The 22,989-nt window shown below is 38.2% G+C and overlaps 2 protein-coding genes across 2 annotated transcripts; both read right to left on the bottom strand.

Moving 5' to 3' along the window:
• Positions 1–1,092: 1,092 nt before the first annotated feature.
• Positions 1,093–20,016, bottom strand: LOC308103633 (plasma kallikrein-like). The gene is made up of 8 exons (XM_080453719.1): positions 19,885–20,016; positions 18,563–18,802; positions 17,248–17,410; positions 16,197–16,318; positions 14,730–14,862; positions 10,517–10,623; positions 3,820–3,979; positions 1,093–1,709 (listed from the first exon to the last, which is right to left on the bottom strand). The coding sequence occupies exons 1-8, from the start codon at positions 19,943–19,945 to the stop codon at positions 1,604–1,606; spliced, it is 1,092 nt and encodes a 363-aa protein (XP_080309845.1). The 5' UTR covers positions 19,946–20,016; the 3' UTR covers positions 1,093–1,603.
• Positions 20,017–20,506: 490 nt separating this feature from the next.
• On the bottom strand, positions 20,507–21,334 carry LOC308103438 (carbonyl reductase [NADPH] 1-like; the record flags this gene model as incomplete). The annotated part of the gene is made up of 1 exon (XM_080453403.1): positions 20,507–21,334. The coding sequence occupies one exon, from the start codon at positions 21,332–21,334 to the stop codon at positions 20,507–20,509; it is 828 nt and encodes a 275-aa protein (XP_080309529.1).
• Between the last annotated feature and the right edge of the window lie 1,655 nt (positions 21,335–22,989).

Genomic DNA, 22,989 nt, shown 5'->3' with positions numbered 1-22,989 from the left:
ATGGGGGGGGGGGGATTATAATTTTTGTTGTTAAAAAAGGCATATTTACTCGTGACCCATAAAAAATGGGTCCGCGACCCATCGTTTGGGAAACTCTGCTCTAACTCTCATGTTCTTTCGAAAACAAAATGTGTGAAATATGACAGGAAGTTTATTGCTTCCTGTTCTGCTCTTTAGTCGTCGTGAGAGAGAGAGAGAGAGAGAGGGGCCTCTTCTACAGGGTCAGGTCCCTCTGCTTCACCAACGCAGGAAAGGCAAGTTTATGTTCAGGCCATTCAATGTGCTTTACATAAATACATTAAGCAACGGAAACACATTAGAGGACATTAGAGTACAATACAAAACAAAAGAAGTAAAAAATAAAACAGAAGAAACAAGATTCTTTGAAGAGAGAAATTAAATTAATTGAAATTACAGAGCAGAAGAATAATTCAAAAATCTTAATGAAAAGCAGCGACAAACGTAAAGGTTTTTTGCTGTAAGTTAAAGAACAGAGTTGCTGGCAGTTTGTTCCAGATATGTGGTGAGGAAAAACAAACAAATAAATGTTTCAAGGACATCCAGTTTCATATTATGCATTATGCCACAGAACACCCCTGTGTTATAGAATTTTGTTGAAAAATCTAAGAACAAATATTGGCTTGTAAAAGTCATACCCCCCAACAAAAACAACAAAAACGATTTAATTGGATTTTGTTGACAAGTATTCCAAACACAGCCTGAAGTGCCCCTGTTGTGCAAAGGTTTAATCATTCTTGTGTCTCCATCTAGAGGGAGTAAAGTGTAATCACAAGTCCTACAAAAGCATGGACATCCAAGATGTGTTATTTCTTTGTGTTCGATGTTTTCAAAGTTGTCTCATATGCCATGATGCTGTAGAGACTTTCAACAACTAAGGGACTATCTACTGACGTCTTTGTTGTTTTCTAAAAAGAAGAAAAATGCAGCCACTATGCTAAGTAACCAGACAAGTTATCTTGTCAATGTTATTTCCCCTTTGAATGTGGATGAAGCTGGAAGATGGCAGTTAGGACACCAACAGGGTTATCCTAAAGTTATCCTGCCAGTGATATAAACAAATTATGACCCAGCATTTGTCATTGTTCTCACATCCAACCCCTGGCACAGGCAAATCTCACATATAATCACACGCAAATAATTTAAGAGGAACACATATTTAATATTGACATCTTTGCCTGATTAAACCCATACAGCAAACCTTTAATAACTAAGTCTGACCACATAATCCTACACCCTCGTGCACGTGTGTGTGTGTGTGTGTGTGTGTGTGTGTGTGTGTGTGTGTGTGTGTGTGTGCGCGTGTGTGTGCGTGACGTGTGCGCGTGTGTGTGTGTCAAAGGAGGAAGTCTGTTCTTATAAATGGATAAAATATAAATAAAATTGACATAATGCATCCTGATCGTTTTTCCTGTCTCTCCTTTGTACATAGGCCTATAGTGTTTTGTATTTGTTGTATTATTGTGTAGATTTCTTATGCTGTTGATGTTGATGAATGAATTTTTATTTTTTGTTATCCTTTTAGCCTTTATGTCCTAACTGTACCGGCAGTTTTACATTTCTGACTAAAAAAGTATTCAATCAATCAAAAGAGACAGCTGTGCAGGCTGAAGCCAGACACCACGTGATGCAGCTGGGTCACTTTGGAAGGAGCAGGAGAAGAGATGCAACGTTTCAGGTAGCAGCGACACCTGCTGGACGAAAACAAAATCACATGACAGAACAACATGTACAGCTCAACAGGAATGACTCAATATTTATTAGTACAATTGTGTGTGTGTGTGTGTGTGTGTGTGTGTGTGTGTGTGTGTGTGTGTGTGTGTGTGTGTGTGTGTGTGTGTGTGTGTGTGTGTTTACTGTACTCGTCTTGAATGCCAAAATGGCATTCAAGAAAGTATAGTAGGCTAATAGCCTACAAATGCGTGTGTGCGTGCGTGCGTGCGCATGTGCGTGCGTGCGTGCGTGTGCATAATGTGTGCAGTATGTTGTCGTCTCTTTCCCTTTGTCCGTTACAAGTAAAAGTCCTTTATTCAAGATTTTACTTGAGTAAACGTACAAAAGCATAGCCATCAACATATTTACAGTAATAAAGTAAAAGCACTTTTTAAAAAAACGATTCAATGTTTTTATATATAATAATCTAACTCTGCAACATATCTTTTATTTTCAAATAATGGTAGTGGAGTAAAAAAGTACAATATTGCATAAAATCATAAAACAATGAAAAGTAAAGTAAGAGTACCTCAAACTTAGTACTTAAAGCTGCACTATGTAACTTTTTTTTAATGAATACAATCTAATTTTGTCCAATTTGTATAGTAGAGGATTTTAATACTTTTACAATTGGGGTGGTTGTATTTTGTCTCCCTGCTCGTCTATTGAGACATTTAGATCGTGTCAAAGGTCATGTCTCAGGATCTGACAAGCATTTTGACCTGGCTAACTTCACAGCTAAATTGCCATGGTAACTAAGGTAGGATTGCTTCAATTCTCTTTCGTGAAATCTAGTCATGGATAAACTTAGCCAGGGTGAACTGGCTAAACTAATCTGGCAAGATAATTCAGCTTTCATGAAACCGATTCATCCCTAATCCTGGCTAAATTAAGCCAGGATAGGTGTTAAAGCCAGGCTTAAGCCCTAATTCACCTTTCGTGAAATAGGGCCCTGATGGTCAAAATTCAATTTATCCCCTGAACAAGCAGACAGGCTCCATTAGCTCAATGGTATAAATGTCAGCACAGAAACTGGGTTCAAATCTGGGGTAGAAGAGGAATGTTACATAGTGCAGCTTTAAGCACAGTAATGTACGTAGGGGAGAACGGGATAAGATGAACCACTTTTTACTTATGTTGACCTCTAGGCAAGGAAAAATGAGAAGGAAGTAAAATCTAAACATCTACTAAAACTTCAAGATGTCTTCTATCAATTGAAATAATGAGTGTGCATCTATGACAAATGGTTGTAAAAATATGGGTTCTCAAAAAAATAGTGGTCATGTGGTTCAACTTGCCCCAGGTAAGGGGTAAGTTGATCCTAGTCAAGGGGTAAATTTACCCATATATTTTGCATTTTCAAGTTTAAACTTGAACAAATAATGTATTCACGTATCAACAATAATTTAATAACACATTTCCCTTTTGCAAATAGTCTTATTTATTTTCTTAATGGTATTTAAACAATATAAAACCAATTAAATAATGTTTGTTATTCAGAACCTTTTAATATTTGCAATTGTTAATACAATATTGAAAACTTCTCTTAAATGAGTGTATTCATCCAAATGAAAGGTCATACAGCATAATTTGTGAAGAAAATACATAATAAAAATATGAATGGTGATTAATATTAGGATAATTGGTTCAATTTACCCCAAGGCATTTGGTTCATCTTGCCCCATGGCCACCAATTTAACCTAACCTGGCTAGCTTAATGCTTCTGGTTAATCTTTAGCTAAATGATTCACATGGTTTTACATTGGAATATCACCAACATGCATGATATATAAGTTTCAACCTGGGTACATTTGCTTTAAAATAAAAAGTATTATACCTGAAAAGTAAAAAATTAACTTTGACCAGCAAAAAAAACTTTTTTTGTGTAGAAATATGCTTATCACTTTGCCCATGTGTCTCTCAACTTCACAGCCAGGTGGAAATGATGGATGTGTCCTGATTTTAAGGTCACATGACAACTCATGTGTATAGTTTTAAAGATACAGGGGGTGGTTCAACTTACCCAGAGGTTCATCTTACCCCGTTCTCCCCTAGTTACTTTGCACCACTGTGTCTGTGAAAGCATACCGTTGTACAGGGTCATGGAAGACACTGTAGAAGTAGGTGTAGAACTGACAGTTGGGATCATCAGAGCAGGCTTTCTGGCAGCTCTCCGGGTCTTTCAGCACCACAGAGCGGATGTCAGAACCTCTGAAATGGACCCCTTCATGGACCTGCCTCACCCAGCCTGGAAGAGGAAGAATCACAACGTGTTGTATTTTGTCACATCACAGGTTTGCAGGTTTTGCAGATAAGCTCGATCATTTTTTGCAGTATTCAGTGAGAAGAGAGAGGATAGGGGTGAAGTGAGAGCAAAGGGAAAATTGCTAGAAAAATGGTAGGACAAATAGAGATATAGCCTACAAACAGTATACTGAAAACAAGATGATAATAATAATAATAATAATAATAATAATAATAATAATAATAATAATAATAATAACTAGAAGGTACTGTTCCTGAAGAAACAGTGTGGGATCGCTAAGAATGTTGATGGTATTGAGTATTGATAGTGTTAGTAGAGTTAAAGGTTTGAAAGGTTTAAAGGTTTTAAAGGTTTTAAAGGTTCTAAAGTTTTGAAAGGTTCTAAAGTTTTGAAAGGTTCTAAAGGTTTGAAAGGTTTAAGAGGTTTGAAAGGTTTGAAAGGTTTAAGAGGTTCTAAAGGTTTGAAAGGTTCTAAAGGTTCTAAAGCTTTGAATGGTTCTAAAGGTTTGAAAGGTTTGAAAGGTTTGAAAGGTTTGAAAGGTTTGAAAGGTTTAAGAGGTTCTAAAGGTTTGAAAGGTTTAAGAGGTTCTAAAGGTTTGAAAGGTTTAAGAGGTTCTAAAGGTTTGAAAGGTTCTAAAGGTTTGAAAGGTTTGAAAGGTTTAAGAGGTTCTAAAGGTTTGAAAGGTTCTAAAGGGTATTTACTTTAAATTATTTTTAGTCACTTTATTTACTTTAAAGTATTTTTTACTAATTTTTACAACTTTTAAGTATTTTTACTATTTTTTTCAACTTTTAAGTATTTTTTACTCATTTTGAGTACTTTTAAGTATTTTTACTCAGTATAAGTACTCTTAAGTATTTTTAATCAAGGTACTTACTTTAAAGTATTTTAGTCACTTTATTTACTTTAAAGTAGCTTTTACTAATTTTTACAACTTTTAAGTATTTTTACTCTTTTTATCAACTTTTAAGTATTTTTACTATTTTTTTCAACTTTTAAGTATTTTTACTCATTTTGAGTACTTTTAAGTATTTTTACTCAATATAAGTACTCTTAAGTATTTTTACTCAAGGTATTTACTTTAAAGTATTTTTAGTCACTTTATTTACTTTAAAGTAGCTTTTACAAATTTTTACAACTTTTAAGTATTTTTACTCTTTTTATCAACTTTTAAGTATTTTTACTATTTAAAAAGTGAAATATCTCTAAAAGTACAAATTATTTCAAAAAATTCTAATGGTAGCCAATATGTCCTAAGTAGGCTGAACGTTATAGAGTTGGAACGGAGTTTCTATCTAAAAGTATGAATTTCTCCATTGAAATGAATGGGAGTTTTTTAGAAATAAAAAGTGAAATATCTCTAAAAGTACAAATTATTTCAAAAATTCAAATGGTAGCCGACATGTCCTGAGTAGGCCGAACGTTGAAGAGTTGGAACGGAGTTTGTAGCTAAAAGTATGAAGGACTAGTTAGGGGCCAAAAAACGGTGTTGACAATAACAGTAGTGTGATCGCTTTAGCGATCCCACAATTTAGCGATCCCACAATAATAATAACAATAATAATAATAACTAGAAGGTACTGTTCCTGAAGAAACAGTGTGGGATCGCTAAGAATGTTGCTGGTATTGAGTATTGATAGTGTTAGTAGTGTTATAGGTTTGAAAGGTTTGAAAGGTTTGAACGGTTTGAAGGGTTGAAAGGTTCGAAAGGTTTGAAAGGTTTGAAAGGTTCTAAAGGTTCTAAAGGTTTGAATGGTTTGAAAGGTTCTAAAGGTTCTAAAGGTTTGAAAGGTTCTAAAAGTTCTAAAGGTTTGAAAGGTTCTAAAGTTTCTAAAGGTTTGAATGGTTTGAAAGGTTTGAAAGGTTCTAAAGGTTTGAAAGGTTCTAAAGGTTCTAAAGGTTTGAAAGGTTCTAAAGGTTCTAAAGGTTCTAAAGGTTCTAAAGGTTCTAAAGGTTCTAAAGGTTTGAAGGATTGAAAGGTTTGAAAGGTTTGAAAGGTGTTAAAGTATTTGTATTGTTATTTTGAGTACTTTTAAGTATTTTTACTCAATATAAGTACTCTTAAGTATTTTTACTCAATGTATTTACTTTAAATTATTTTTAGTCACTTTATTTACTTTAAAGTATTTTTTTACTAATTTTTACAACTTTTAAGTATTTTTACTCTTTTTATCAACTTTTAAGTATTTTTACTATTTTTTTCAACTTTTAAGTATTTTTACTCATTTTGAGTACTTTTAAGTATTTTTACTCAATATAAGTACTCTTAAGTATTTTTACTCAAGGTATTTACTTTAAAGTATTTTTAGTCACTTTATTTACTTTAAAGTAGCTTTTACTAATTTTTACAACTTTTAAGTATTTTTACTCTTTTTATCAACTTTTAAGTATTTTTACTATTTAAAAAGTGAAATATCTCTAAAAGTACAAATTATTTCAAAAATTCTAATGGTAGCCAATATGTCCTAAGTAGGCTGAACGTTATAGAGTTGGAACGGAGTTTCTAGCTAAAAGTATGAATTTCTCCATTGAAATGAATGGGAGTTTTTTAGAAGTAAAAAGTGAAATATCTCTAAAAGTACAAATGATTTCAAAAATTCAAATGGTAGCCGATATGTCCTGAGTAGGCCGAACGTTGAAGAGTTGGAACGGAGTTTGTAGCTAAAAGTATGAAGGACTAGTTAGCCGTCAAAAAACGGGCGGAATATAGTATATAAATAGTGGCAATAACATTAGTGTGATCGCTTTAGCGATCCCACAATAATAATAATAACTAGAAGGTACTGTTCCTGAAGAAACAGTGTGGGATCGCTAAGAATGTTGCTGGTGTTGAGTATTGATAGTGTTAGTAGTGTTATAGGTTTGAAAGGTTTGAAAGGTTTGAAGGGTTTGAAGGGTTTGAAAGGTTCGAAAGGTTTAAGGTTTGAAAGGTTTGAAAGGTTTGAAAGGTTTGAAAGGTTCTAAAGGTTTGAAAGGTTCTAAAAGTTCTAAAGGTTCTAAAGGTTCTAAAGGTTTGAAAGGTTCTAAAGGTTTGAAAGGTTCTAAAGGTTCTAAAGGTTCTAAAGGTTCTAAAGGTTCTAAAGGTTCTAAAGGTTTGAAAGGTTCTAAAGGTTCTAAAGGTTTGAAAGGTTCTAAAGGTTCTAAAGGTTTGAAAGGTTGTAAAGGTTCTAAAAGTTCTAAAGGTTTGAAAGGTTCTAAAGGTTCTAAAGGTTTGAAAGGTTTGAAAGGTTTGAAAGGTTTGAAAGGTTTAAGAGGTTCTAAAGGTTTGAAAGGTTTAAGAGGTTCTAAAGGTTTGAAAGGTTCTAAAGGTTTGAAAGGTTTGAAAAGTTTGAAAGGTTTAAGAGGTTCTAAAGGTTTAAGAGGTTCTAAAGGTTTGAAAGGTTCTAAAGGGTATTTACTTTAAATTATTTTTAGTCACTTTATTTACTTTAAAGTATTTTTTACTAATTTTTACAACTTTTAAGTATTTTTACTATTTTTTTCAACTTTTAAGTATTTTTACTCATGTTGAGTACTTTTAAGTATTTTTACTCAGTATAAGTACTCTTAAGTATTTTTAATCAAGGTACTTACTTTAAAGTATTTTTAGTCACTTTATTTACTTTAAAGTAGCTTTTACTAATTTTTACAACTTTTAAGTATTTTTACTCTTTTTATCAACTTTTAAGTATTTTTACTATTTTTTTCAACTTTTAAGTATTTTTACTCATTTTGAGTACTTTTAAGTATTTTTACTCAATATAAGTACTCTTAAGTATTTTTACTCAAGGTATTTACTTTAAAGTATTTTTAGTCACTTTATTTACTTTAAAGTAGCTTTTACTAATTTTTACAACTTTTAAGTATTTTTACTCTTTTTATCAACTTTTAAGTATTTTTACTATTTAAAAAGTGAAATATCTCTAAAAGTAGAAATTATTTCAAAAAAATCTAATGGTAGCCAATATGTCCTAAGTAGGCTGAACGTTATAGAGTTGGAACGGAGTTTCTATCTAAAAGTATGAATTTCTCCATTGAAATGAATGGGAGTTTTTTAGAAGTAAAAAGTGAAATATCTCTAAAAGTACAAATTATTTCAAAAATTCAAATGGTAGCCGACATGTCCTGAGTAGGCCGAACGTTGAAGAGTTGGAACGGAGTTTGTAGCTAAAAGTATGAAGGACTAGTTAGGGGTCAAAAAACGGTGTTGACAATAACAGTAGTGTGATCGCTTTAGCGATCCCACAATAATAATAATAATGGATTTTATTTATAATGCACTTTACATTTGTGAAAATCTCAAAGTGCTACAATAGGCAATTGCATAAAAAAGAATCATCACACCATTAAAAAAATCTAAGAAACTAAAATGATGTTTAGAAAGTTAGCATCATATACAGGTGTGTACAATTATGTTTTTTTTTTTAAACATTAGCATCATATGCGGGTGAAAAAACTAAAGTAGCAGTAGTTGCAATGTTCCTTAAGGCTTAAGGTGCCGTTTCAAAGACCAGTTTGAGCATGGAAAGTAAAAAAAAAAACCTTTCACATAAAACCACCTCATCATGTTCGTGCCTTAAATAGAAGGCGGTGTTCACACCTTGTTCAGGAGTCTGATGTAGTCTTTTTTAGAAGATTCCCTGTTCCGGTTCATGTTTCCATCTCGGCAGCATGGGTTTCATTTGAAATGGAAACCCGAGCCAATCAAACAAATCTATGGGAAAATGAACCGGAACAGGAAAACGGGTATGTCAACCCTTCTGAAAACCTGGGACTAAAGTTAGGCACAGATTCTATTGACACATGTCCATAATCTATTGTACAGAGGTATATACAGTATGCTATTCACAGCCTCATCACAGCACCTTGTTGTGCTGCAGCTTTATTTTTATTGACCTCTGTTTTCATTCTTATCTCATTTCGTTGTCGTTGCTGTCGGGCAGAAACCTTTTATTTGAACTTTTTGTGTTTTTTCGTTGAAAACATACTATTACAGCGTCACACAAAAGCATCAAAAGGTGTTCTGCTACTTATTTGAATCCTGAAAAGTAACAGTTTTGATTGAATGCCTGTTTGTTTTTTTCATGTTGTCAGAGGCGTCGCTAGGTCTCTACTAGGTTGGGGGCTTAGCCCCCCAGGCAACGGACATGTGTCCCCTCCCCCGCGCACGGATTTTGGCGGGTTTGGGTACTTTTTTCCCCGTTTTTTGTTACTTTATTTCGGTTTTAGGGTTAGGGGTAGGGTTAGGTTAGGGTTATATATATATATATATATATATATATATATATATATATATATATATATATATATATATATATATATATATATATTTTTTTTTTTTGGCTTTGGATAAAACATTGGTGGCTATAGCCACCGAAGCGTCCGCGTAACAACGCCTTCAAACCCTTCAAAGGCTGCATGTGAAGGATTAGAGTAAAACCTTCCCTCAGAAGGGAGAACATACAGTAATATCAACATGGGCGAGACTGCCGTGAAACATGATTGCTAAACAATCATAAAATAATTAGTTAATTGCCCTGCTTAGTTGTCTTGTGCTTTTCAAAGCTCCTCACATTATTCTCTGTAGCCACATGCATCTTGACAAAACAATGAAGCCTAAGCTTTATTTATACAGTACATCATACGACAGCGTTATTTTCTTAATAAAGTTGTTTTTATTTGTTTTGTAAAGCAACAGAGTATCTAGAAAAGCTCTATATAAATTGCTTGTTGTATTATTATTATTACATGTTGGTTGCCGAGAAGAACTGATCTCCAAGCCAACACATTCTTAAAAGAGTATAGAGTATACTGTCGTACTATCAACATGGGCGAGACTGCCGTGAAGCGTGATTGTTAAACAATCATAAAATAATGTGTTAATTGCTCTGCTTAGTTGTCCTGTGCATGAGTGGACGCCACTCTGTAAACATTTGCAGAGTGAACTGTACCTGCATTCAGTTTGGCTGGTGGTTCAGTTTGAGGGAGACTATATTGAAAGCGGCATTAATTGAATGCATTTTGTGTTTTTGAGCAATATCACATATAATTAGCCGTTTTGTCCACGTACTGTAGTGTAGACTGCTGTTGTTCTAAGCACGTAAAGGGTTTTGAAGACGTGTGCTCAGCGTTATGTAACCATTTTTAAAAAAAGAAAAAAAACATAACTCTGAGAGCCCTTTTCTCAGCCAGTATCATGTGTACAGCAGAGAAAGGGTTCCCAAACATTTCAGGCCATTACCCCCCCAAAATAATCATATTTGAACTGTGAACCCCCACCCTGACAAGCACTTGGTATTGTAAGCATTTGCAATTTTTTTGACTCGGTTCCAAAGATAATATTCTGAATATAGCCGATCTACAAGCTCACAACGCCTCGCTCTGCGAGGCGTTGTGAGCTTGTAGATCGGCTATTTTCACAATGTTTGGCTCTTTCTGAAGTAGTATTTGAAACTTAGGCAACGTTGCACATTAAGCTATACATTTGGGGACCCCCCTGGGGGTACAGTACAGTTACACAGTGTACAGTAGAGTCCATACCTTCGTCAGGTTGACAGAAGCGTGCAGGCATTCCAGAGATGGCTCCTTGATAAGCATCTGTCTCCATTTCGTGTTCATTGTTCTTCAGGTAGCAATGGAGGTGTTCACTGTATGAGTAAACATGACAAGCAAGTAGAACTAAAGTTATATATAAGTATATATATATACCTCACACGTCCAAAACTGTTAATTTTCAGGATTCAAATTCAAAAGTAGCAAAAGTAGCAGATCTACAAGCTCAAAGCGTGTCGTTTCACGCCGCGTTTCTATATATATATATATATATATATATATATATATATATATATATATATATATAATTTTCTATTATTGTATTATTTTGGCCATTGTCATTGCTGTCAAAATTGTCAAGAGAAAAAGTCAAAAATAGCCGATCCACAAGCTGCGACACGTGTAGTGCAGCGGCTAAAAGCAATATTTTGGGAGAATCGTTCACTTTGTGATACAAGCGTGAAACTTGGTACAGATCATCTTTAGAGGTCATTTATCGATTTTTTTAATCGAGCCACTTGAAAATCAAAGATGGCGGCCATTTTTCAAGATGGCCGACATCTTAGTGGGCAGTTAAGTGATATGATGGTTTATTTGGTGATACAAGCATGAAAATTGGCATGAGCAGTCTCTGTGGGTCACTTGACAATAGGCCACCCACAGCTACTTGAAATTTCAAGATGGCGGCCATTTTTCAAGATGGCCAACACTTTAGTGGAGCAATTAAGTTATATAATGGTTTATTTGGTGATACAAGCATGAACATTGGCATGAGCAGTCTCTGTGGGTCACTTGACAATAGGCCACCCACAGCTACTTGAAATTTCAAGATGGCGGCCATTTTTCAAGATGGCCAACACTTTAGTGGAGCAATTAAGTTATATAATGGTTTATTTGGTGATACAAGCATTAAATTTGGCATGAGCAGTCTCTAAGGGTTGCTTGACAAGAAAACACTCCCAGCCACTTTAAATTTCTATTTTCAAGATGGCCGCCCCCTGGATCCTCAAAAGATACATTTTCTCATAGAAATGTATGTTTTTTTTTCATTAAGGACGATTATACGATTATCATTATTATGCTAAAGAACAACTTTTAACACATCACAATATAGTTGTGTTGATTTGTTGATCATAGATAGATTAGATAAGAGTGAATATCTGCACTACCAGGGCACACTGGTGATATATCACTGCTGTTAAACTCAGAGTGGGGTTCAATGTCAGCTAATTGAAAGTTGGTATCCCAAATGCTGTCTAATTTACCCCAAAACAGTTAGATAGCCGCACCTGAATTGACAGGTTGTGCCAGCACGGGAGAGCCGAGCCAAGGTTAATGGGGTTTTAGTTAACCGGATGGTGTACAGATCGCTCAGGATTTAAATGGCATTGGATGAACGATCGAACTAAGTGTAGGGTTAAGGCACGAACTTAGTTGTATCCCATACATCAAAGTGCTTGGTAAAAGGTGGTAAAAGGATAAACCCTCGGCCTCTGCCTATGCTGCAGACATGGCAGAAGCCATCATAACAGTTGTGAAAACTAACTGGGACAGATGTTTAATTTGTCAGCAGGTCACCAAGGAAAAACTCATTCGGCCGAGTTTATTCAACAGAGAGCACGATCGTACTGGTTATGATACCATTGCAAGAAATGTTCCATTATTTCATAAGATCAATGCTCTGCCTATCTTACTTAGTCCAACCCGACTAGATGAAGGTGATGGCATAGAAAGCACATCGACAAGAAACAGAGCAAAATATAATTCAAGCTGTAAACTTAGGTTCAACAACACAGAGCTGGAAAGGGCCCAAAAGAGAGCATCTACATCTGCTGAAGACACTGAAGATACCAAAGATATCCATGTCAAGAGGCCAAGAAGATCTAATGTATGACCGGTCCAGCGATGTCACAACTGTGAACGAGGCCAGGCTTGATCTCTTTGCCAGAAAGCAAAGACAATATGACTTGATCCCACCAACTCAAGCAGCACTCAAAGAGCATGCCAAACATGCTTCTTATGAGGCTGGATACGTGTGGGGACAGGCATTGAAGCGACATCCACAAATGCCGAGCCCATCTGACTGGGGATGGGTGGAACAGGACGAGAAGTGGAAAGTCTTCTGGACTCCACTTCCACCTATTGCGGAGAGTTGTTGGGAGTTGACCAAATGTGGGTGCTCCAAGGCATGTACTGGAAGGTGTAACTGCTTCAGATATGGACTCAGTTTCACATGCCTATGTAGTTGCCCCTGCTAGAACCTATTTGCATGTTTATTTTGCCAGAGTTATTCCCTGTTGTCCTCTGTGTTTTCAAGTGGAGGCCTATGGCTCGGCTTCCCCTCGTCACATCGACGCATCATGTTTTACTTTTTATCTAGTCTATTACTGTGTAATTTTCAGTTGTTACTTTGTAACATTGCTTCCACTGCCTTCCACTGCCATATCTAACAGTGAAGCACATTTTCAGTTTAGTTCCTTAGTATCGTTTGTCATGGTTCCGTGGCTATTGCCATTCAGTATTAGCCATTACTCATAATTTTGGAGCACTGTCCGTTCAGCACCACAACTGTGCTTATCAGCACCACAACTGTGCTAATTTATTCATCTTATTTTTTGTTTCCCCACCCCTTAGTATTTATTTGACACATGTAATGGCTGTTAGTTTAAAAAAAACAATATATATATATATATATATATATATATATATATATATATATATATATATATATATATATATATATATATATATATATATATATATATATATATATATATATATATATATATATATATATATCCTCCCTTGTGACTGTTACCTTGTCGTGGTAAGGGAGCTTGTTTAGGCCTACCTCAGTGAACCCTGAGAGCTATGCCGGTGGGAGGCAACTCCTGACAGGTCTTACCAAACTGGACAGGTCGTGGGCGAGGAGTCAGACAAAACACAGTCAAACAACCTCTCTTGACAGAGCTTTTTGAGGAACCCAATACATTTCTATGAGAAAAGGTATCATTTAAAGATTGACATCTTGAAATTTCAAGTGGCTGTGGGCGGTTTCTTGTCAAATGACCTTTTGAGACGGCTCATGGCAATTTTCATGCTTGTATCACCAACTAAATGATTTCTTAAGCTTAACTAGTCCACTAAGGTGGTGGCCATCTTGAAAAATGGCCGCCATCTTGACATTTCAAGTAGCTGTGGGTGGCTTATTGTCAAGTGACCCACAGAGACTGCTCATGCCAATTTTCATGCTTGTATCACCAAATGAACCATTATATAACTTAAATGCTCCACTAAAGTGTTGGCCATCTTGAAAAATGGCCGCCATCTTGAAATTTCAAGTAGCTGTGGGTGGCCTATTGTCAAGTGACCCACAGAGACTGCTCATGCCAATTTTCATGCTTGTATCACCAAATAAACCATCATATCACTTAACTGCCCACTAAGGTATCGGCCATCTTGAAAAATGGCCGCCATCTTGGATTTTTGAGTGGCTCGATTAAAAAAGTCAAAGAGTTGACCTAAAGGAATGTTCATGCCAATTTTCACGCTTGTATCACAAAGTGAACGATTGTTCCTACTATCTGCTCTACTAGTGAGGCTATGGCTGTTTGGGGGTCCATGGCAAGGAAATAGTTTGGTAACTCCTGGAATAAATGATGAGATGTAGAGTACACATGTAATGTGTCCACTCCCTATGGGGCGTCATACACACCTGGAGCAGGTGATGTAGAATGTATAGTATAAACATCAGAGCCATATAAGGAGAGTTGCGTCACCTCTGTTCACTTCAGTCTTCTACAGAGCCTTCTATTGCCTGAACCGGAAGTTCACAGAATGCACGCGGAGTCTATGAGCGTTTGTCACTATTTTGAGTTTACGTCAGAGTTAATTTCGACAGCAAATTCCGATTTAGTCGTAGTCTTTTGAATAACACACCAGTCCTATTTTAGTCCTATTTTAGTCTTCTCAAATTGTTTAGTCTTAGTCTAGTCTTAGTCGACTACATATCAAAATATTTTGGTCTTTTGGTCTTTTAGTCTTTTAGTCTTTTAGTCTTAGTCAACAAAATTAACACTGGTTTACATGAACCGCGTGACCGGCGCTGTTGCTGCCCCCTCATTGACGTAACTCTCCAATAGAAGGCTCTGGTAAACATGAAACGTGTCCACTCTGTGTGGTAGGCCTACATCATACACACCTGGAGAAGGTGAAGTAGGTGCAGCGTGGATGAGCAGAGCACAGGCTCAGACAGTGTTCAGCTGAGACAGCAGACAGCGTCTCGATGTCGTGTCCTGGAATGTTGATGTTTTGTAGGATCTTAGCCTTACAAGCTGCACGCACACACACCACGTTTCGCGCACACACACACACACACACACACACACACACACACACACACACACACACACACACACACACACACAGTTCTGTGTGAAAGTATGCATTTTGACCGACACGATCCTTTTAGTTGCTTAATTATATAGTGAAGCCAATACCTAGCCTCGCGTAGCCGGACTATATCACTGCGTGGATATGAGTCTGGTGGTGCTTCTATGAGGAACTTTTTTTCCCAAGGGGGCGGGTTCAAAACGATGGCTCTGGACGCAATTGGTTAGACCTACAACCAACTACCAATTACAGTCTCCCATATTTGAATACTGGACCCTGATTGGTCACCCCAGACTTCGGGAGCAGGAAATGGATTCAAAACAGAGCGGTGTCAGACCCAAATCGCAGAGGGCAATTTTTTTTTTTGCACTGGCAGATTCGTCTGGTCCCAGGCTAGCCAATACCCACTTTGTGTAGTGCAATTCATAACCTTTTTTATGTCAAGGACCCCATCCATCTCATAAGATGTTTTTGATAGACATTATTTGGTCTGATATGATCTGTCATTTGGTCCCAGAATTCCTTTAGTGTCAATCTACTGTATAGGTATAAAGATAATAGCAGTTTAACTCTGATCCAAGCAGACTTTCTTGTACGTTACGAAGATTAACTATCAGTCATTTAGCTGGGGAACCCCTGTAACCTCTTCAAAGGTCATTGTAGCAAGTTGAGGACGGGATGGGTGGTTCCCAGCACGCACGCACACGCGCACACACACACACACACACACACACACACACACACACACACACACACACACACACACACACACACACACACACACACACACACACACACACACACACACACACACACACACACGGTTTAGTCATGTGAATGCATGAATGAATGAATGAATGCATTTTTATTTTCGTGTCTTGTCATAAGACCCATCACTTACGGGATTATAAGACATCAAAAACATAAATAAACAATATCACATTCACTTCCTGGTAACAGAAACTGCACAAGTAAAAAAGAAAATATTTGGTTCCCAAAAACTAAAAATAGATATTCATCACATGTTTTCTTTGTCCGTTTGCCCCATGCTTTTTCTAATCATTATTATTATAAATATTAATATCTTATGTTTAAAAATCCATACAAGTCTCACTTAACCATATCAAATGTAGCTTTTTATACCTATTAAATATTTTTTTGACGTAGCTCATGATATAAGGGGCAGTAGAAAATAAAATGGAACACATTCTCAATATCATTTATGTCACAATAAGTACAAATCCGCTCTTTTTCTATTAGTCCTCTCTGTACCTACCAGTCTCAAGGTGCGTGTGTGTCTGCAGCAGATTGTAGGAGAATCCAGACACCAGATCGGAGGCGTTTTCTACAACAGGAGTCCTGGGTTCTGCCCAGCTGTACTTCAGAACACACTTATATCTACAACCACAGTGTAAACAGTTATGTCAGTAATAAGACACATCTCTTAGAGCAGTGGTTCTCAACCTTTACATGCCGCGACCCCCCAAAATAATCATATTTGAACTGGGGACACCCCCACCCTGACAAGCACTTGGAATGTAGGAGTTGAGGCATTAAATTTGGTTTTACTCGGTTCCACAGATAAAAATGTACAAGTTCACAACACCTTGCAATTGTGAGCTATAGTAGATCTGTTATTTTATTTTATGTTATTTTGTTATTTTCACATGTTTTGTGTCCCCCCCACACCCTACAGATAATACATGTACAGGATCTGAGATAAGTACTGGTTTTATTGGAACTGTCTCTAATGCTTCAGTGTCTCATTCTCCCATACAAGAAATGAACACTAACCCTGTTCTTATGCATGTTAAAGGATGCTCTCGTCTGTCTCTGCGGAACATTTATGAGAGTAGGAACTTTGGCATTATGAAGGACAAACATCATCCAAGCAACAAACTGTTTGTGATGATGCGTAACGGTAAACGCCCAAGATAGCCAAGGCTTCACAGAGGTGTCTTTCTTTTTTGTACGGCCGCTGTTAGAGCACTAAATGTGGACATGGCCATAAAATTAAAACAAAAAAAGTAAAACATAAGGCAATATGTGCCCCCCCCCCCCCCCCCCCGCTTAAGTTACTGTGCCTGTCTAAAACAAGTCCCTAGGTATTAGCATATAGCCCATCACTGTAATTTTTGTATATTATTTTTTATATTTGTGTCATTCTATTCATTTTTTTTCTTGCATGCTTTAATATATTTCCGTTATACGTATGTAGCACAATCCGCGGTGACCCAACAACATTTCGCTGCTTGTCAGTGACAAATGAAAACTTCTCGAATCTTGAATCTTGTTCATAACTCACTGACATGGTGTCCCTTGTTCACCTGATGGTTTGGATGGAGAAGGATTCCGTGATGAAGGTGAAGAAGTGGCAGGTCGAGTCGTGGCTGCAGATTCTCTGACACTCCTCATAGTCGCCTGTGAACAGCGTTCGATAGTCTGTTCCGTGAAACTCCATGTCATGATACACCTTAGATAGACAGGCGTCTGACACAGACAGACAGACAGACAGACAGACAGACAGACAGACAGACAGACAGACAGACAGACAGACAAGGGATTTGTGTTGGACAGACACTTTATTTCCACATGTGGGAAACAATCGAGGAATCAACTCTGGGTCCGGGTACACCCAGGGGTCCATGAGTTCCTGGGGGTCCTCGGTTAAATAATTGATAGTTAGGAACCGAATGGACCCTTGCAGGTCTATAATTGTATAATTCGAACAATGGGAACTTATGGGTCAATTTGGTTCCCTTTGTACTGTGCTCATACTCATTATAGAGGTATACTGTATACCCATCTATATGATATCTGGTAATTTTTCAATTTCACACATATACCCCACACAAATTGACCCCAGTCTATTTTTTAAAATGTGTGAAAGGTTAAAAGTGTAAAAAAAGGAACCCCCCCACAAATGATTATTTTATTTCAATATTTATCTTAAATAATGGATTAAATTGGTTAGTTCAAATAACTGTTGCATGAACAAAAGGAAAGGGTCCGCACACCATCTTTAATATTCCCAACAACATTTTATAAATAAAGCGGTAAAAAAAAAAGAAAAACGTTTCGGCTGCCTTCACTCAGTGATTAGTGAATTCTGCCCTCTCTTGTCTCTTTATATACTTGTCTCCTCACTCAGCTCAGTATACCTGACGAAGGCCACATCGGCCGAAACGTTGTTTTTTTGACCGCTTCATTTAAAATTTTGTTGGGAGCATTAAGACGGTGTGCGTATCCCTTTCCTTTTGTTCATGTTTATTTAGTCGGAGCCAGCACCCGTTGAAATTCTTGGATGTGCGTGCACCACCTAACCGCTTCAAATAACTGTTGCACTTAACTTAAAGGACCACACAGGTCCAGTCAAAGCGGTAATTTCAAATATGTCGCCTCTGTCGGGGTGGAGATGTCCAAATGTTTTACTTTTCAGGACTTAAATTCAAATATAGCAAAAGTAGCAGATCTACAAGCTCAAAATGCGCTGTGTTTCGAGCTTGCAGATCTGCTTCTTTTGATTATTTTGTGCGATGCTGTAGTACGATCAAGTTGGATGTTAATTCACGACACAGCAACGATCTGGTGAATCGTATTCAATAAGCTGAACGTAGCACTGGTTAGTTGTCATGTTCCTACCCGGCGGTAGACGACAGGGTTTCAGAGAGTAGCCAGAGGTGGAACCCACTAGCGGAAGCTGTCTCCTGGGCTTTCCCGACGCAGTGGACTTCAGGGAGCAGGAATAATGCATGAAGGAGAAGAACAGGCAGGACGGATGCTCGGTGCACATTAGCTGACAGTGTTCCACATCAGGAGACGAAACCCACATCACATTGTCTCCCGTGAAGTCAGTGTTCTCCAGCACGCTCTCTATACACTCTGTGGAAACGCAGTGGTGGATTTTTTTTTTACATAAGTAAAAGTATCAATACTGCAATGTTGAAATACTCCCTATGTCCCCTATATGACTATGTCCCATTTCACAAGTTTTCAAATGTATAAAACTCTTTTGAAAGTAGCTGATCTACAAGCTCACAATGCGTCGCAGCGCGACGCATTGTGAGCTTGTAGATCGGCTATTTTCAAATGGCCAAAATGTATATAGGGCTGAAGCGGTTAATGTATGTTTTGTAATAATAATCAAAATCTAGCTAGTAACTAAACTTTTCAAATAATTGTAGTGAAGTTAAAAGTACAATATTTGCCTCTGAGATGTAGTGGAGTCGAAGTAAAAGTACTGAAAATTGGAAATACTCCAGTAAAGTAAAAATTCCTCGAACTTGTACTCAAGTACACTAATGTACTTAGTTACTTTACACCACTGATTACTATACTTTTGGGGACAGCAACATTTTTAGGACGGCGATTTTATGAATACCCTTTTTGCTTTTTTGTTTTGTTTTGCCTTGCCAATTACTTGCTCACAAATGTGTTGGGTAGTGAGCTTGTGCCTTAATTGTAGATCGGCTATATATGGTGCACACCACCCAATCCTAACTCTAAAGGTCCTTACACACCGGGGCGATTTATTTCATGCGAATAATACGTTTTTATTTTAAACCTTATAAAGTCAATGCAAGCTTCCACACCAGTTTCGCGGAGCGAAAAAAGCGTCTTTTAATTATTCGGAACGAGTCCGAATTTTGCGTATATTCGCATATTCGCCGGTGTGTAACCGCCTTAACTCTTATTGAAAGTCGCTTTGGATAAAAGCATCTGCCAAATGACTGTAATGTAATGTAATACCAACCTGAATATTTTCCTAACATAAAATTACAATTTATCTTGCGAGGAGCAGGAAAATTGTCCTCAAAATGTTTATTTCTCAAATCCTACTATAAGCTAATTGTTGTGGGGGACATTTGGCCCTCACAACTTTAACCATATTCCTAGCCTACACACACAGGCACCTGCACAGTATGGCACATTAAAGATTATATATTTGGGAAAAAACAACAGACCTTGACTGAAGGCGAACCCACACCAACCGAGCAGAACCAGTACAAACACATAAACATTCATGTTGATTTCGGCTGGTGTTCCGCTGAACCCATACGACGTTCTTCAAACTCTTCCAGTGTGGTGGTTCAGAGTGAGTGAATGATGCTTTTCAGGGACCGTCCCTGGTCTTTTAAAGTCTTGCTTGTTGATTCAAAGTCAGGACTGGTGAGGTGGCAAACTTGACCAACTTGCTGTGCTTGTTTCAAGTGTTGGCATGGTGGTGTCATGGTGTTGCCACGCTCTGCAGACAGGGTATAGGACCTCTGACCTGAATAAGACCTTTTCTTTTATATATTTTTGATCAACAAGGTTTTCAATTGTTTTGCCAGTGTTCCATATTTAATACAAATCTTTTACCCTTTGAAAAAACTAAAAACATTTCAGGTTATTAAAGGTAAAGCCAGGCAGAACATACAATTGCATTTTTGTCATCGTCATAACATAAGACAGTAAAAGTCTGTTTCATGTATTATACTCTAGAGAGTCTAGCCCAATTGTGTTTCTTTGAATGGAATAACATTTTGGTTCATCCATGCTAAAGGTAAAACATGTTCGTGTACATGCTCATCCCTCTCTATCCTATCACCATGGTTGTACTTTTTTGTCAGAGACAAATTTCCCATGAGGCTGTGTGGCTCCCGGGGGCAGAAGGGCCAGGTAGACCGGAGTCACAGCGCCCTCGTCTGGTGACTTTGGAGCTTTAGGACCGGCCATGTCCGTTCGCACCCAGCCCGGACAACAGGCGTTCAAGAGTATCCGGTCGTCCGGTCTCTCCTTAGACAGCCGACGGGCCAGGACCACCGACAGAGCCGTTAGCCCGGCCTTAGACACTCCATACGCGGTCTGAGGCCAGCCTCCGGCCTTGTGCTCGCCCGTCTTGGTCAGGCCGACAAACCGGCGCATCAGTCCCACCAGCTCGTCCTCCGCCAGGTCCTCGCTGCGGAAGCGCTCCTGGAGGGCGGGGCTACACCGATTCAGGGCGAGAGAGCCCTGGAGGCTGGAGACGTTCACCACGCGACCTCCAGGTTTGACGAGAGGCATGAAGTGAGTCAACACGTCTCGGGTGGCAAAGAAGTTGGTCTTCAGAGTCACCTCGGCCTGGACGTCGAACGGAGCGGTGTCCGCGACTTTAAACGCTATCCCGGCGTTGTTGACGAGGACGTCCACGCCGCCGTATTTTTCCGTGAAGTAATTAGCCGCGGCGGCAATGCTGTTCGGGTCATTGATGTCCAGCTGGTGAAACATTGGTTTGAGTCCCTCTGAGGCCAGAGACTCGACTGCCGCCCGGCCCCGTCCACCGTCTCTGGCAGTGACATAAACATGTCCTTGGAACTGCTGACAGAGGGCTCTGACTATGGCCAGGCCTATCCCTTTGTTACTGCCCGTTACCACAGCCACCCTGACAGACATGGTTTGGAATGGTCTTCTTGTTGTGCTAAAGGTGTTGTGTGGCGTATTTCTGGGTGGAAACCTCGAATAAGACCCTTTCTATATGGGATGCCAGGAGATTTGCTGACATGTGCAGTCACAGTTTGTCATTGAAGTAATCGACTGAATCGATTATCCTATGGGGCTGCAATTACCATGTGGGTAGAGGTGGTTGGACATTGGGTTCGTAATGTTAACAGGCGCAAGAATGTCACATCCGTGACATTTCTTCCCTCCATTCGTAGGTTTACGTTACGTCACGTTACGTCACAGACGTAACATGCCCATAATGTTGAGGCCACTTGACACTGGACTTTCTGAACATCGAGTAAAAAAAACAAACAATTGCTTTTAATGAAATCATCTTTTAGACATTTTTATCCCACGATTTTGCAACCCCATTTTTTTCCACCCAGTGCCAATTGCCTAAGTGATCCTGGGCGCTACTCTCCCTCTGCCAGCCTAGGGAGAGCCCAGTCAGAGCCGAGCTCATGTCTCCTTCAATGCATGAGAGCTAACAAGCCTTCTTATCACCCGACAGGGGGGAGTTTCCCCGGTTGGACGTAGCGTGTGGAAGGAACACGTTATTACAACCAGTTCCTTTAATAAAATAATCAATTAGATTAGAACACGATGTGTATATATATATATACACATAAATAAATATATTTAAAAAACCTCTTCTCGGTTATTATATTAAATGGAAAAGTAATCGCTAAGAATAATAGCTAAGAAGATAATCAATATCCTGGATGGAGGAGAGACGAGTCTTAGGAGCTTGAAGTGAGGATACACAAGGCTTTGTCTTTGGCAACATGGTACAGTAACAGTGTATGCTTTGTATTTTTACAACACAGTATACTACTGTATCTGTTGATGACATATAAGTACTGGTCGTAACTTAATAAAGGTACATATAGAAAGAGCTTGTAGTAACTTAATAAAGGTACAGTGAAAGAGCATATCGTTGCTGTCGGGCAGAAACCTCTTATCTCCATATTTCAACTTTTTGTGTTTTTTCATAAATTCATGCCCTATACTTGATCACTGAAGGGTCACACAAAAAGCATAAAAAGCAGCAGATCTACAAGCTGGAAACGCAGCGCGAAGCGACACGTTTCCAGCTTGTATAGCTTGAACAGTTTCGGACACACAAGGTTTCCAACCGATAAGAGACAATATCCTGAAAAAGACCACATCCAGGATATGAGAACACGTTCCGCACACTCTGTAAACAATGTCTACAATATTTGTACAATATTTGTTCTTGATGAAGGAGGCTTGTCGCACCGAGCAAACGTTCTTGTTTGTTCTCTCCATGTCCCCTCCCTCGGTCAATTAGACTTAATTGATATAATTATTATACGACCTACTGTGTCAAATCTAATAACCTTGGAAGGGTACCAAGTTGTGTGACAGGTAAACAAAGAGGCTCTTTTCCACTTCCATAACCTGAAACTTATCACTGTAAATGTACTAGAGAAAAAGCAAGTACGCAAACAGATGGTGTGGGTGGGCTTAAGCGATAAGGGGGTGCTTCTGGGTCTTTCTCACAGTCCTGAATACTCTGAACAGTCTGTGGAGACTTGCATTCGGCTGAGGGAGTTGGAGCTTGAAATGGAGCATATTGAAGTGCA

The sequence above is a fragment of the Gymnoscopelus braueri genome (genome assembly GCF_963280865.1).
Source record: "Gymnoscopelus braueri genome assembly, chromosome: 16".
Lineage (NCBI taxonomy): Eukaryota > Metazoa > Chordata > Actinopteri > Myctophiformes > Myctophidae > Gymnoscopelus > Gymnoscopelus braueri.
Note: the sequence above shows the minus strand (reverse complement) of the source record. Positions and strands in the feature narration are given on the sequence as shown.

Coding starts and splice junctions, on each gene's coding strand:
- LOC308103633 (XM_080453719.1), bottom strand. CDS start 19,945: ATGAATGTTTATGTGTTTGTACTGGTTCTGCTCGGTTGGTGTGGGTTC. Junction 18,803..19,884: donor TGGGTTCGCCTTCAGTCAAG/GTCTGTTGTTTT, acceptor GCGTTTCCACAG/AGTGTATAGAGAGCGTGCTG. Junction 10,624..14,729: donor ACCTACTTCACCTTCTCCAG/GTGTGTATGATG, acceptor TTACTCATACAG/TGAACACCTCCATTGCTACC.